We start from the raw sequence: 16,462 nt of genomic DNA, 5'->3' as shown, positions 1-16,462 counted from the left end.
CTACACAACATAGAGTCTTATGTTTAGATCTTAGAATTAGAAAATGCACCAAAAGGGATAGACATAGGATAGATCCTAGAATTAAGTGGTGGGCACTGAAAGGAGCTAAACAATGAATGCTTATAGAGCAAGTAGTTAAGGAAGCTGATTAGTGTCTCGAGGAGGATTCAGAATCAATGTGGAATAAGATAGCAGGTGGCATGTGAAAGGTGGCTAAGGAGGTATTGGGTGAGTCTAAAGGCGGTGCACCGCTAGGTAAGGATACATCATGGTGGAATGAGGATGTCAAATTAACTATTAAGGTTAAAAGAGAGTGTTATAGAAATCTAAGTAAGAGTCGTGATAATGAGAATTTGGAGAAGTATATGATAGCAAAGAAGGAAGCTAAAAAAGTAGTTTGAAACGCGAAAGATAAGGTATATAAGGAGGTTTATGACAAGTTGGATATCAAAGAGGGCGAGAAGGATATTTATAGGCTTGCAAAGATGAGAGATAGGAAATTGAGGGATCTGGGTATGGTTAGATGTATCAAAGATGAAATGCAAAGGGTTTTAGTCAAAGATGAGGAGATTAAGGAGAGATAGAAAGATTATTTTGATAAGCTATTTAATGGAAGTCATGCTCAGGATCTTGAAGACTTCTCTATTCCTTTTCATGAGATGAATTGTGACTTCATGCGCAAGATTCAAAAGAAAGAAATTGCAGAGGCTTTAAAGAAAATGAAATCAAGAAGAGCAGTTGGCCCAGATGGTACACCTATCGAGACTTGGAAATGCTTGGTGGAGAAAGGTTTAGAATAGTTGACAAATCTTTTTAACAAGATTTGGTAGACAAATAAGATGTCTAATGAGTGGAGGAAGAGTACTTTGGTGCCTCTATATAAGAATAAGGGTGATATACAAGATTACACAAACTATCGTGGTATAAAACTCATGAGTCATACTATGAAACTTTGGGAGAGGGTGATTGAGTATAGGTTGAGGAAAGTTGTCATGATATCAGAGAATCAATTTAGTTTTATGCCTGGAAGATCAACTATGAAAGCTATACATCTTCTTAGACAACTTATTGAGAGATATAGAGAGAGGAACAAAAATTTGCATATGGTTTTTATTGATTTGGAGAAGGCATACGATAGAGTACCTAGGGATGTTCTCTGGTGGACAATGATAAAGAAAGGTGTTTCTCCCAAGTACATTAGTATAATTAAAGATATGTACGAAGGAGTAGTAACCAATGTCCGCACTTGTGGAGGGGTGACAACTAATTTTCCTATAACGGTTGGGTGACAAAGTTTCATAGTATGACTCATGAGTTTTATACCACGATAGTTTGTGCAATAGTTTGTACAAGATTGCACAAACTATCGTGGTATAAAACTCATGAGTCATACTATGAAACTTTGGGAGAGGGTGATTGAGTATAGGTTGAGGAAGATTGTCATGATATCGGAAAATCAATTTGGTTTTATGCCTGGAAGATCAACTATGGAAGCTATACATCTTCTTAGACAACTTATTGAGAGAAATAGAGAGAGGAACAAAGATTTGCATATGGTTTTTATTGATTTGGAGAAGGCTTACGATAGAGTACCTAGGGACGTTCTCTGGTGGACAATGATGAAGAAAGGTGTTTCTCTCAAGTACATTAGTATAATTAAAGATATGTATGAAGGAGTAGTAACCAATGTCCGCACTTGTGGAGGGGTGACAACCAATTTTCCTATAACGGTTGGGTTACATCAAGGATCTGTTTTAAGCCCTTTCCTATTTGCTATAGTGATATATGAGCTTACGAGATCAATTCAAGAAAATGTGCCGTGCTGATGATATTGTTTTGATTGATGAGTCTAGAGTTGGGGTTAATGCTAAGTTAGAATTATGGAGACAGACATTGGAAGCAAGAGGTTTTAAGTTGAGTAAGAGTAAGACAGAATACATGGAATGTCGGTTTAGTAAGCAACGAAGTAGTGATGGGAGTGTAGTGAAGCTAGGTGAGCACGAAATACCGGTGGATGATTGTTTCAAATATTTGGGATCTATCATTCAAAAGTACAGAGAAATTGATGGAGATGTAAATCATAGGATAAAGGTTGGGTGGATGAAATGAAAAAGTGCAACTGGAGTGTTGTGCGATCGTAGAATGCCATTGCGGTTGAAGGGAAAGTTTTATAGGACGACTATTAGGCCCGCTTTACTATATGGTACGGAATGTTGGGCTGCCAAGAGACATCATATTCAAAAAAATGAGTGTAGTTGAGATGCGTATGCTGAGATGGATGTGTGGAAATACAATAAAAGATAATATTCGGAACGAGGAGATACGTAAGAAGGTAGGTGTTGCACCCATTGAAAATAAGATGAGAGAGAATCATTTACGGTGGTTTGGACATATTCGACGTAGGCCTAATGATGCTCCAGTTAGAAGGATGGAGAAATGGGAAAATATATTAGTTAAAAGAGGTCAGGGTAGGCCTAGGAAGACATGGATGAAGGTGATAAGAAAGGATATGAATGCTTTGAACCTCACCGAGGACATGACATTGGATAGAAATGAATGGAGGAGAAGGATTCATGTGGAAGACCCATAATGATTTTCTTTGTTGGTTCATATCGCCGACCCCAATTGCTTTGGGATGAAGGCGTAGTTGTTGTTGTTGGTTGGGTTACATCAAGAATCTGCAGTAAGCCCTTTCCTATTTGCTATAGTGATGGATGAACTTACGAGATCAATTCAAGAAAATGTGTCGCGGTGTACGTTGTTTGCTGATGATATTGTTTTGATTGATGAGTCTAGAGCTAGGGTTAATGCTAAGTTAGAATTATGGAGACAGACATTGGAAGCAAGAGGTTTTAAGTTGAGTAACAGTAAGATAGAATATATGGAATGTCGGTTTAGTAAGCAACGAAGTAGTGATGGGAGTGTAGTGAAGCTTGGTGAGCAAGAAATATCGGTGAATGATTGTTTCAAATATTTGGGATCTATCATTCAAAAGTACGGAGAAATTGATGGAGATGTAAATTATAGGATAAAGGTTGGGTGGATGAAATAGAAAAGTGCAACTGGAGTGTTGTGCGATCGTAGAATGCCATTGCGATTGAAGGAAAAGTTTTATAGGACGACAATTAGGCCCGCTTTACTATATGAAACGGAATGTTGGGCTGCCAAGAGACATCATATTCAAAAAATGAGTGTAGCTGAGATGCATATGCTTAGATGGATGTGTAGAAATACAATAAAAGATAAGATTCGAAACAAGGAGATACATAAGAAGGTAGGCGGTGCATCCATTGAAAATGAGATGAGAGAGAATCGTTTACGGTGGTTTGGACATATTCGGCGAAGGCCTAATGATGCTCCAGTTAGAAGGATGGAGAAATGGGAAAATATATTAGTTAAAAGAGGTCGGGGTAGGCCTAAGAAGACTTGGATGGAGATGATAGGAAAGGATATGAATGCTTTGAACCTCACCGAGGGCATGGCATTGGATAGAAATGATTGGAGGAGAAGGATTCATGTGGAAGACCCAGAATGATTTTCTTTTTTGGTTCATATCGCCGACCCCAATTGTTTTTGGATGAAGGCGTAGTTGTTGTTGTTTATGTTTAGAATATAAAGCATCACGATTACAATGTGATATTTACGTTTTATCAAGTACATTATGATATTTTGAAAATAACACAATATTTTTCATTTTCAGGTAGTGAAAAATCCATTTTTTAATATTTTAAAAATATATTTAATATACATATATATAATTTTTGAAGTTATGTTTATTATTATATATAATCAATCACACCTAATATGTTATTTTTTATTTTTGTATCATAAATTACATATTATTTATTTTTAATAAATTAAATAAAAATTATTGACTCACCCAAGTTACAAAGTTGGCTCACCCAAGTCCCTGAGTTGTATGTGGAAGATCCAATACTGAGTCCCGAGAATGCCAACCATGCTTTCCAAATGGAGAGGAAGCCCACTATTTTTGTGGAGGGTGGTGGGTTATAATCCTGCCTCTCCGCTATTCACCCTATACAGATTACAGTTTCAAGCCTAGCCGAACTCGAGCTCTTTCGAGCTCCACCAGAGCCTTGTTCAAGCTTCATTTTGAGATCATGCCAAGCTTGAACCTGGTCAACTTAAACCAAGCTGAGCTCAAGCAGACCAGCCTTGAGCTTGACTAGGCTCATGTGCAACCCTAATCACAAACTCGAACATAATCAGAATAAAGCTATTTCCACCATGACCGAAAGATTGCAAGTTATTAGAACTCTCCTGGCCAAAATTGGCTGGTTAGTCTGCATTAGAAGATAACATCTGACAAAAAGAGAAATTTCAAACATGAGTTGCAATGGGGACCAAAGAATATTTACCGCACGCACAAAAGCATTGGCATCTTTCTTGGAGACATTGCCACCAAACCAGTCCCTAACGTGAGCAGCTGCCCCCTCAATTGCTGGAAAGTGAGTTGACAAATCTGCAGCTTTGCTATGCCGCCTTGGTACTTTATCATTTAAATCAGAACCACGTTTTTTCCTTTTAACACTCTTGTCAACCTGTTCAGCTTCAACATAGCTTCTGTTGCTCCTTGCAGCACGAGGGGCCAATGCATCCTTAAATTTAAAATCATAAGTATCAAATAAAAAAAAAAGATTTAGCATCGAATATTTGGCTTTGAAACATAAAGATGCATAGAACTAGACAAGATAAAATATACACCCATGAATATTTTGTGTAAAGAAAACATACTTCAGCTTGAGCCACTGCATCTGGTTGGATCAAACGACTCCAAAATGTCGCATCTTCCTCAGCATTGCAGAAATTAGCAACCTAATTAAGGGAGTTTGGATGAGGCACAGTAACATATGACAAGTGCTATCAAGATAAAATAACTGCCAAACTAAAATGAGAACTCATTTTTACAGATAGACTCCAGACGTCTCCAAGACGATTTTTAGCAAAACTTTTACGCTTTTCAGAAAAGTTTTCTATTGCACTTGTCTTTTTCAGAAAAAAAAAGTATTTTGATGTTCACCCTCAACATGCTTCTTTCTCCTCAAATGTCATATTTTCCTATTAACCTAAACATTATAAAAGCAGAAGCCAGGGTATCAGGTGCAAAAAATTGGATGCGTTATAATTTTTTCTTAATTGACATTTATATCATGTGAGATGAGAATGTAATTAAAAAATTGTATGGGCATTTGCATAGAGTTTTCATAAAAAAGATAGTGTTATATGGAACATTGTAATTTTTTTCCAAAATTATTGAGTTACTATTTATAACTGCTCTCTCTCTCTCCAAAATGTCTTTCTCCCCTTATTAATAGTCATGAAATGAAATTCTTTAATAATGTTTTAAAACTATCAATATGTTTATGGTTCCTTTTATTTTTACTTCCAATCTTGATAAATGTATATTATGTACACCCTTATTCAACATTTGAGGGTATCTTATTGGGCCCAGCCATATGGGTGGGGCCGATTATCTAGTAAACTAAAGGTCCAAAAGGAACTTTTTGCAATAAATTCATATTCATCTCAGTCCATTAAAAATAGATCCACTAAAAAATCAAAGAAACTATTAGGATACAAAAAGGTTAAGCGTTTTTCTTGCCTTAAAAGCATTTAGCAATTCACCCCCTTCCTTCCCTTGGCTTTCTTTCGACTCCACCTTCTCAGCTCTCTCAAGGATCTCATCAATATCCATATTTTCAAGTTTCTTTTTGTTCTCCTCATCACTTTTCTCTTCTTTGAACAGTTCTTCGGCCCCAAACCTTAAGATTGCCGACAGCTCATTCTGTGAGGATCAAACAGAGTTCATATTACTGACAAACTGAGAAAACACAGAGAAGAAGAATAAAAGAGACAATCTTACAGCACTAAATGCAACACCTTCAAAATACCAAAAGTTTAACAATTGATCAAACAAAACATACAGATATAAAGGAAATGGAATTTATATTAATATCCTCACTTTGTCAAATATTGAACTCCCCTTCTTTGCTTCTTTCTTTTCAAGTCTACCCTCTGTATTGAGTTTTTGAATAACCAGGTGATCAAGAACCTAAAAAAGAAGTGCAAGAAATTAGTGTGTGGAATCAGGAAGAGAAATTGGAAGAAAGAAGGCTGCAGCCCTTCTCTGAAGATGTGCATATGTAAAATGAAGAAGAGATTGCCTACCATCTTTTTCTTAGCACGTTCAAGGATATCTTCTTCAACACTTTTGCTTGTCACAAACCGGTATATGTTAACAACTTCTTGTTGCCCAATCCTATGAGCTCTACTCATTGCCTGTGACATCAAACTAATTAATTAAGGGATATCTGCCCCAATGGTTTAAGAATATAAAGTTCAAACTGTCTAGCTTGAACAATTAAAAAATAAACATATCAAAAACCCTGCTATACACCTGTAAATCATTTTGCGGATTCCAATCTGAATCAAATATTATAACAGTATCTGCAGTGGCTAAATTGATTCCTAATCCACCAGCACGAGTTGACAGAAGAAAACAAAAATCATCACTCCCAGGAGCATTAAAATGATCCATGGCCTGATGGCGAAGGTCAGCCCTCGTACTACCATCAAGCCTTTGAAACTGGAACCCTCTTAAAGACAAATATTCTGCAAGTATATCCAACATCTTAACCATCTGCAGAAAAACATTAAGAAAGTGATCAAAGAACAAAACATGAATTTTCAATCCCAAAACACAAAATCAAATAAATAAGTAAAATAACAAAAAAGGAACACCATAACATTATACAAAACTTAATTAATCACAACATCAACTACGTCAGCTCAGTAATCACCTAGAATAACTATAGTAATAGCAGAAATTGAATTGATGATATTTACTTATCAGATACAAAGGGCAAAGAAGCATTCCTAGTAACGTGAGTATATTGAGAACCTAGCAAGAGACAACCTTAAGGCTATATATATATATATATATATACACATCAAAGTCTGCCGAAGCTGAGAAAAGCCAAGCCAAGCAGCACTGTTCAGGCTTTGCTATTTAAACATAATGAGCTTGTAAAATAAGCTTGTCAAGATGCATGTAGACTATTTCATGAACCAGAATGAGTTCATTACCAAGCCAGACCAAGCTGGGTTAATAGCAGCTTGATTCATTTACCATCCCTAACCTTAGCATTTTGGAGTCTTAAGGAACCTAGCAACTATGCTCCTAAATTCCTAATGGCCACAGTATAACCTTGTGTTGGATGGTATTAGCAGAGTTGTCAATTGGGGAAGCGGGAGGGGAAGGGATTGAAGATGCAGGAGAGGAAAGTGATTGATGAAGCGGAAGCGGGAAGCGAGACACTTCCAAAATTTTAGAAAGCAGGAAGCGCATGACGACTTAGAAGTGAACCAGGAATCATCTTGGAAGCAAGAAGAGAAGCGAACCGAAAGCGACCTAGGAAACTAGAAGCGAAAAAGGATTCGAAAGGAAAGCGAGTAGGAATAGAAAGAGAAGCTAAAAATTACATAAATAAGACTAAAAGTTCCCCAAGAAATATAACTCGGAAACAATTAACCAGAAATATAAGTTATATAACTTTGAAATATAACTCAGAAATAGTCATCCAGAAATATAACTCAGAAACAGACAACGAGAAATATAAGTTATATAACTAAGAAACAGTCAACCACAAATATAACTCAGAAACAGTCAAACAGATTATATATGAATTACACACACATAGAATATATATATATATATATATATATATATATATAAACACACAAACACATACTATATATAATATACATATTATAATAACTGAAATACAAAATATATAATATAACTTTAAAACATAAACTATAGCAAAAATAGGAAGACCGAGAGAAACAGGAATAAGAAGAAAAAAACAGGAAGAAGGAACAACAGGAAGGAAAAAAAAGGAAGAAATAGGAAGAAGAAAAAAGGGGAAAAAGAAGTAAAAAACAAAAAAAAAGGAAAAAAGCAAGGGGGAAGCTCGCTTCCCATTTAATTATGGCACTTCCCAGCGCGTTTCAGAAGCGCCATGTTTCACACTTCCGAAACGCGCTTTGGAGAAGCGTGCTTCCCCGGGTCCTATAGCCTAGGTATTAGTTATAATGCTAAACACTTTAGATTGGTAAAGAAGATGGTCAAAATAAATTGTCATTTTGAGTGACATGGTAACAGCCTCATTGATGAGCATATGAAGTAGCTAGTTACATTTAATAGTAGTTGTCTCATGTAATGAAATGGATTCAACCCAATAAACATGCAAGAACACACTTCAATCAAGTAGAATACTTGATTGACTAATCACACCACCCACACAAGGGTCAATTAACTTGTTATTGCATAGAGTCTCTCTTGAAAGAGATAAAAAATACATGGCCATAAGAGGCCTATTTATAATACAAGTGAGGGCCATGATAGAAATCATGGGTTCCTTCGTTCATCCACAAGCACCATCACAGAATGGGGAGAGAGAGTGTGGCTGCTGTGAAAATCCCTAATTAGGGTGTTCGGTTGCTTGCCTTTCTTATTAAATATACACAGGTATAATAGTAGGGTACGAAAATACCCATTACATGATATGTTAAAATTACAACATGCCATTAATGAGCATGTGTTTAAATAAAAAGAGAGCATTCATTTAAATAAAACGAATTGGGTCTGGATCCTGAAGTTATACATGGTTTTGAACCATGAACAACTTGCCTTTTAACATTCAAAATTTGTCCTTGATAAGTCCTTTTGTAAACAAGTCAACAACTTGATCAGCAGCCCGTACGTATTCTGGTTCAATTTCCTTCTCTTCGACCTTCTATCTTACAAAATGTTGATCAATTTCAATATGTTTGGCACGACTGTGGTAGATAGGATTGAATGACATGTTGATAGCACTTTGATTGTCACACAAAAGAATGCTTTTGGAAATCAATTCTCCTACTTCTGTCAACAGGTGTCTGATCCATGTTACTTCGACTGTAGCAGCTGCCATTGATCTATATTCAGCTTCTGTGCTCGACCTGGCTATGGACTTTTGTTTTCTACTGCTCCAGCCCAATCTGCATCTGTGTAAGTAAGAAGTTCATGCATGTGATGGCCATGCATGCTCTTTCTGTACAGAAGACCATCTCCAATAGTTCCCTTCAAATATTGAAGAATGTGTTTAACAACTTCCATATGCCCAATATGTGGTTTATGCATGAACTGAGATACCTGATTGACAGAATAGACAATGTCAGGCCGAGTGAAGGTCAGATACTGAAGCATTCCTACTATCCTGCGATATCCTAAAGTTCCTCATACAAATCTTCATCTTGGATACTGAGTTTCTGATGAGGTACACTAGGTGTGCTTAAAGGCTTGCAATCTCTCATACCTGTCTTACTAAGAACATCAACGGTATACTGATGTTGAGTAAGTGTCATGCCTTCAGGAGTCCTGTCAACTTCTACTCCAAAAAAGTATCGCAGTTTACCAAGATCCTTCATCTTGAATCTATGGTTCAAAAGTTCCTCAACCTGTTCAATATGTTCATTAGAGTTACCTGTAATGATTATGTCATCAACATATATCAATAACAGGGTAACTATATCTTTGCATTTGAATATGAAAAGACAATGTTCAAGAAGAGACCGACTAAAGCCATATTTTTCTACTGCAAGAGAAAAACTGTCAAACCAAGATCGAGATGCCTGCTTCAGACCATATATAGCTCTCTTTAACCTGCACACGTATTCTTTAGAGTCCCCTTTTGCATACCCAGTGGGCTACTCCATGTATACTTGATAGTACGACCGGACTGAAGGTCTCATCATAGTCTTGTCATTGCTCCTGTTAAAATATATGTAATTCATATATATATATTTATATATATATATATAATACCCGATAGGGGTATTTCTGTCATTTCACAAGTACCCGATAGGGGTACTTGTTTTTTCTTTGTTTATTTTTCTCTTTATTTTTTGTAAAATGTATTTTTTATTTTTTTGTTTTTTGCTCACTCAAAAGGGGCCCCACCATGTAGTCGATGGGGCCTCCAACGGTCACATTAGTGACCGTTGGGGGCTCCCAACGACTACATGGGGAGCCCCCTAGGTGGCTCTCCTTTTAAGGCCTCTTGGCCCTCTCCCTCTCCTCCTCTTGTGTATAAATAGGGGTGCTCCCCTCTTGTATTTTTCACTCTTGAGGGCTCTCTCTCTTTCAATAAGAGGCATTTATATTTTTATGTTGTGTTGTCTCTTGTGGGTTTGGGTATTAGCCCCTCTTTGTTTGTTCATTAGTAGATGTTGTAAGTGCACTCTTTGCTTTTCCGCATATTTCATTACATGGTATCAGAGCCTTGTGTATGCTCTTCTTGTAAGTGGTTGTTATGGAAGGAGAACAAAAGATTGATCTCTCCTTCAAGCTCAATGGTTCCAACTACATGATGTGGGCCGCCGCCATGGAAAACAACCTCAAAGGGAAAAAGCTTTGGGGATACGTTATGGGCACCATTCCGGAACCACAACTCCAACTAACTAAGATGGAAGGCGATCAAGAAAAGGCTCTTGAAGGAGATGCCCGCATAAAGGCCATTGAAGATCACCAATCTAAAATAGAAGATTGGGAGAGTAAGCATGCCAAGATTCTTGCTTGGTTCATGAATAATGTGGAGCTCAAGATTTGCGCCAACATTGCCAAATTTAGGATGGCAAATGAAGCATGGTTCTTCATAAAAGGTATGTTTACACAAAAAGACCTTGCTCGTCAATTCTTCCTTCAAGAAAAAATCCGGACTATCAAGCAAGGAGAAATGAGTGTTAGGGATTACTTTAGCACTCTTGGCCCTCTATGGGGTGAGCTATCCTTACTAGAACCAAAATGGGTTTCTAGTATAGATGTGGAATTAAGGAGAGAACAAATGGAAAAAGAACACTTTTTCCAATTTTTACATGGGCTTAGGCCCGAATATGAACAAGTGAGATCCTCCCTCCTACATAGATCAAAGCCTCTTCCCTTGGAAGATGCCATAGCCGAAATATGCCAAGAAGAAACCCGTCTTGGCATGATTAAAGGAGGAAATTATGTCTTGGCCGTATCCAAACCCGACAACCATATGAAAACCTACAAACCTCCACAATTTGGAAGACAAAATAACTATAATGGCAACTATAGAAAAGCCATCTGCCATCATTGTCAAGAACCGGGTCATATAAGACCTAATTGCCCTAAGTTGAATGAAGCACCAAAAAATAAAGTTGCTTCCGTTGAAGAAGCTACTCAAAAGAAAGAGGAAGCAATCAAAGGAACGGACTCGTTTTCTCTTGCTCAACTATCGGAGGCACTACAAACTCTACTCAAGATTCCATCAACTTCGGGTGCCGCCGTAGCTTCCTCCTCTCCAGGTATGTCGTCTTGGATCCTTGACTCTGGAGCTTCTTTTCATATGACCCCCCTTGAAAATGAGCTTTCCGATTTATGTAATAATTTTAAAAACTCCTATGTTTCAACTGTCGATGGTACATCTTTACAAGTTAAAAGTCTTGGAACCTTAAACTTTTCAAAAGACTTCGTTGTGCCAAACGTGAGAGTTGTACCTCAACTTAATTTAAATCTCCTCTCTGTTGCTCAAATATGCGATCATGGATGTAAAATCTCCTTCTCAACTAAGGATTGCTCTATACAGGATCTCCGGTCCGGGAAGCTGATTGGGCAAGGCCATAGAAGGGGAGATCTCTATTACATGAGCAACTTGAAAATCCCCATTAACTCTTTTTGTAACCATGTCCAAGATAAAAATATTGATATTTGGCATCAAAGACTTGGACATCCAAGTTTCTCAAAAATGTACTCCTTTCCATTTGGAAAAAAATTTTGTAATGAGAAACATTTTGTTTGCAAGAATTGTATTTTTGGCAAAATGAAATCTACTCATTTTCCAAACCGGACTTTTGTATCCAAAAGACCTTTTGAGTTAGTCCATTCGGACGTTTGGGGTCCTTCCCCCGTCATGTCTAAAGGAGGGTACTCCTATTATGTCACTTTCATCGATGACTATACTAGGTATGTATGGATCTACTTTCTCAATTTAAAATCCGAAGTCTTTGAGTTTTTTAAAAAAATTCATATGATAGTTAAAAATCAATTTTCAAGTAATATCTCTACTCTTAGATCCGATTCGGGTGGAGAATATTTATCAAATGAATTTCAAAACTATTTAGAAGTAAATGTGATTTGTCATCAAAGATCGTGTCCTAGGACTCCTCAACAAAACGGCTTGGCCGAAAGAAAGCATAGACATATCATGGAAACTACTAGGACACTCCTTATTTCCAAAGAAATTCCAAAGAATTTTTGGGCCGAAGCGGCCTTAACCTCAACTTATTTAATAAATAGAATGATATCTTCATCCTTACAAAATACATCTCCATACGAAAAACTATTTAAAAGAACACCTGACTTCAATAGATTAAGAGTTTTTGGATGTAAATGTTTTGTCCTTACTCATAAACGGGAAAAATTATCTCCTAAAGCTATTGAATGTGTTTTCTTGGGTTATGGAGAAAATCAAAAGGGTTTTAGATATTTTGACTTGAAAAATAACAAACTCTATGTATCCAAAGATGTAACCTTTTTGGAAAATGAAAATGGTTTTGAGAAAACTAAAGATATTGACGAAAGTGAATATACTTTTTTATTTGATCTTCTATCTCAAGAAGATGAGACTCCTCAAGAAGAGGAAATCTCTAATGAGTCTTTGAATGACCTAGAGGAAATCCCTCTTGATAATGCTGTAGATGAGAATAATAGACCAATCCAAACATATGTTAGGCGTGGTCAACAAACTCAGATAAGTGCCTTAGAAAAATACTCTCAAGGATCCGACATTGAAGAAACATCTTTAAGGAGATCCAGTCGGATCTCCAATCCTCCAAATAGGTTTGTTTCCTATGAGTCCCTAACTCCTAGATATAGAGCATGTCTAATTGCATTACATTCATTTCATGAACCTTCACACTATAATGAGGCCAAAAATATTCCCCAATGGGTTGAAGCCATGAACTTAGAGCTTAGTTCCCTTGAAAAAGCAAAAACTTGGGAAATAACTTCGTTACCCACTGGAAAGAAATCAATAGGATGTAGATGGGTCTTCAAAATTAAAACCAAGAGTGATGGTTCATTAGAACGTTATAAAGCACGATTAGTAGCTAAAGGATATGCTCAGGAATATGGTATAGATTATGAAGAAACCTTCGCACCTATTGCTAGAATGACTAGTGTTAGGACTCTTATTGCTATTGCGTCTGTAAAGAAATGACCTATCTATCAACTTGATGTTAAGAATGCATTTCTAAATGGCGAATTAAATGAAGAAGTTTACATGGATCCCCCACCAGGAGTATGTATTGGTAAAAATAAAATTCTTAAACTTAACAAGGCATTATATGGTTTAAAACAAGCTCCAAAGGCTTGGCATGATAGATTTAGTAATGTAATGACAAGTTTAAATTTTCATTCATGTTATACTGACACTGCTTTGTTTGTGAAAAGTGCAGGGTCGTCTGTAGTTATTTTACTACTTTATGTTGATGATATGATCATCACAGGAAGTGATGAGCAAGGCATTAATGATATTAAAAAGGTTTTGAAAGAAAATTTTGATATGTCTGACCTTGGTTTCTTAAGATATTTTTTAGGAATTGAAGTGGCGTACTCTCCTCGAGGGTACATTCTCTCTCAGATGAAACTTGCTGCTGACATCTGTTCCAAATCGGGTATCTCCGATGACAAGAAGACAGAAACCCCAGAAGTCATCAATGCAAAATTAAGGTTGGAAGATGGAACACCTCTCGAGGATCCTACTCCCTACCGGCAACTTGTTGGGTCTCTAACCTATCTATCCATCACACGGCCAGACATTGCTCATGCCGTCCACTCTGTCAGTCAGTTTCAACATGCACCTACAACCGTGCACATGAGTGCAGTCTTAAGGATTGTCAGATATATCAAAAATACCATAACTAAGGGAGTTTTTCTTTCTTCTGCCTCGTCACTTGATTTAATTGCTTATACCGATGCAGATTGGGGAGGAAATCCCAATGACCGTGTCTCAATTACCGGTTTTTGTGTTTTCTTAGGTGACTCTATGATTTCGTGGAGATGCAAGAAGCAACACAAAGTATCATTGTCCTCGACGGAAGCAGAATATCGTGCTATGGCCACTACAACCATGGAACTTGTGGCTAAGAAGCCTCCTCAGTGATATGGGCATTGTCATCTCTACTCCTTCGAAGATGTGTTGTGACAACAAAAGCGCAATCTATATTGCAAGCAATCACACCTTCCATGAGCGTACTAAACATATTGAGATGGACTGCCATTACGTTCGGGATGAATACCTAAGAGGAACTATAGCACTACCTTACGTCACATCAGAGTACCAGTTGGCGGACTTCTTCACTAAGGCTCTTGCGGCTCCTCGGTTTTTGTTTCTCCTTAACAAGCTTTTGGTTATATCCCCGTAAAGCTTGAGGGAGGGTGTTAAAATATATGTAATTCATATATATATATTTATATATATATAATACCCGATAGGGGTATTTCTGTCATTTCACAAGTACCCGATAGGGGTACTTGTTTTTTCTTTGTTTATTTTTCTCTTTATTTTTTGTAAAATGTATTTTTTGTTTTTTTGTTTTTTGCTCACTCAAAAGGGGCCCCACCATATAGTCGATGGGGCCTCCAACGGTCACATTAGTGACCGTTGGGGGCTCCCAACGACTACATGGGGAGCCCCCTAGGTGGCTCTCCTTTTAAGACCTCTTGGCCCTCTCCCTCTCCTCCTCTTGTGTATAAATAGGGGTGCTCTCCTCTTGTATTTTTCACTCTTGAGGGCTCTCTCTCTTTCAATAAGAGGCATTTATATTTTTATGTTGTGTTGTCTCTTGTGGGTTTGGGTATTAGCCCCTCTTTGTTTGTTCATTAGTAGATGTTGTAAGTGCTTAGTGCACTCTTTGCTTTTCCGCATATTTCATTACAGCTCCTTTGTGAATCCTTTGGCAACCAACCTAGCCTTGTATCGCTCGATAGTATCATTTGGCTTATACTTTATCTTATACACCCACTTTGACTCAACCATATTTCGATTGTGCGGTCTAAGAACAATATCCCAAGTGCCACATTCATGAAGAGCCTCCATTTCTTCGTTCATAGCTTCAATCCATCTCTTAAAATTTATTGCTTGATAAAATGTTGTTGGTTGATCTTCCTTGCCCAAAGAGGTTAAGAAGAGTTGAAAATCCATCGTGAAATTCTTATAACTAACCCACCTATCAATAGGATGTCGAGATCGGGTAGACCTTCTGTGAGCAGGTGATTGAATGAAAACAGTAGGAGAATTTTGCTCCTGATTAGAGCTGGGAGGTATCTCCTTCTCACGTCGAGAGTAAACAATGCCTTTATACCTTTCGGGGGCCAATAGTGGTCCAGAAATCACACTTTCCTGAGTCCTTTGCACAGCAGTAGGTATGTTTCTCTCATCTCTTTGATTACATTCAGAAGAACAAACACCATCAATACTAGAAAAGAGATCTGAGTTCAACCAAGGGTGATAGACTTCAATTTCAGGAGTGTTAGCATTATGATCAAAATTTGAATCGTCAAACACAACATTTCTGGATATTTTGATGTGCTTGCTCACGAGATCATAGCATATGTAGCCTTTGTAATCATCAGCATACCCCACAAATCTGCACTTTAAGGCCTTATCCTGAAACTTGTGCCGCATTGAACTGGCAACATGAACACAACATACACACCCGAATACACGCAAATCATGATAATTTTGATACACACCATGCAAAGAGAAATAGGGTGATTTGTTTTCCAAGATGTTCTTGGGCAAGCGATTTATGACATAGACTGTTGTATGAAAAGCCTCTACCCAGAAGGTAACTGGAAGATTACTATCATGCATCATGCTCATTGCACCCTCAACAATATGGTGATGCTTCCGTTCAGCAATCTCATTCTGTTGAAGTGTATGAGGGTAAGACATTTGTCTACTTATTCCATTTGTTTGGAGGAAATTAATAAAGTCATTTGAAGAAATAAAGTCATTTGAAGAAAATTTGCCCCCTCCATCACATTGGAAACAAATAATATTCTCAGAGAATTGATTTTAAACAAAGGAATGAACCAAAATAACTTGAAGGTTTCAGATTTACTTTTCATAAAGAAGATCCATGTATATCGAGAATAGCTATCAACAAAGATGAGATAATATCTAGTGTCAGACATGGAAGGAAACAGAGTCGGGTCCCAAACATCAGAACATATAATTTCAAATGGTCTTGAAGCTCTTTTAATAATGGAATGAAAACGAAGAACATGACTCTTACACTGAAGACAACTAAAACATTTTTTTATTATCAACACTTAAATTTAGACTTGACTTGGGAATAAGACTACTTGAAA

At 37.2% G+C, this 16,462-nt stretch overlaps 1 protein-coding gene across 2 annotated transcripts in view; it reads right to left on the bottom strand.

Moving 5' to 3' along the window:
- LOC149843677 (protein CHROMATIN REMODELING 5-like) overlaps nt 1-16,462 on the bottom strand; it is a 146,557-nt gene that overhangs the window by 35,555 nt on the left and 94,540 nt on the right. For both annotated transcript variants that reach the window (XM_090000014.1, XM_090000015.1), the window contains exons 20-25: nt 6,419-6,661; nt 6,190-6,300; nt 5,984-6,073; nt 5,624-5,806; nt 4,756-4,836; nt 4,380-4,619 (exon numbers count right to left, since the gene is read on the bottom strand). In XM_090000014.1, coding sequence (XP_089856140.1) covers nt 4,380-4,619; nt 4,756-4,836; nt 5,624-5,806; nt 5,984-6,073; nt 6,190-6,300; nt 6,419-6,661 — 948 coding nt within the window. The remainder of the gene's footprint in view (nt 1-4,379; nt 4,620-4,755; nt 4,837-5,623; nt 5,807-5,983; nt 6,074-6,189; nt 6,301-6,418; nt 6,662-16,462) is intronic.

Source organism: Nuphar pumila, chromosome 3 (genome assembly GCF_984573655.1).
Source record: "Nuphar pumila chromosome 3, dmNupPumi1.hap1.1, whole genome shotgun sequence".
Taxonomy (NCBI): Eukaryota; Viridiplantae; Streptophyta; class Magnoliopsida; order Nymphaeales; family Nymphaeaceae; genus Nuphar; species Nuphar pumila.
The sequence above is the reverse complement of the archived record's forward strand: the minus strand, read 5'-3'. Positions and strand labels throughout refer to the sequence as shown.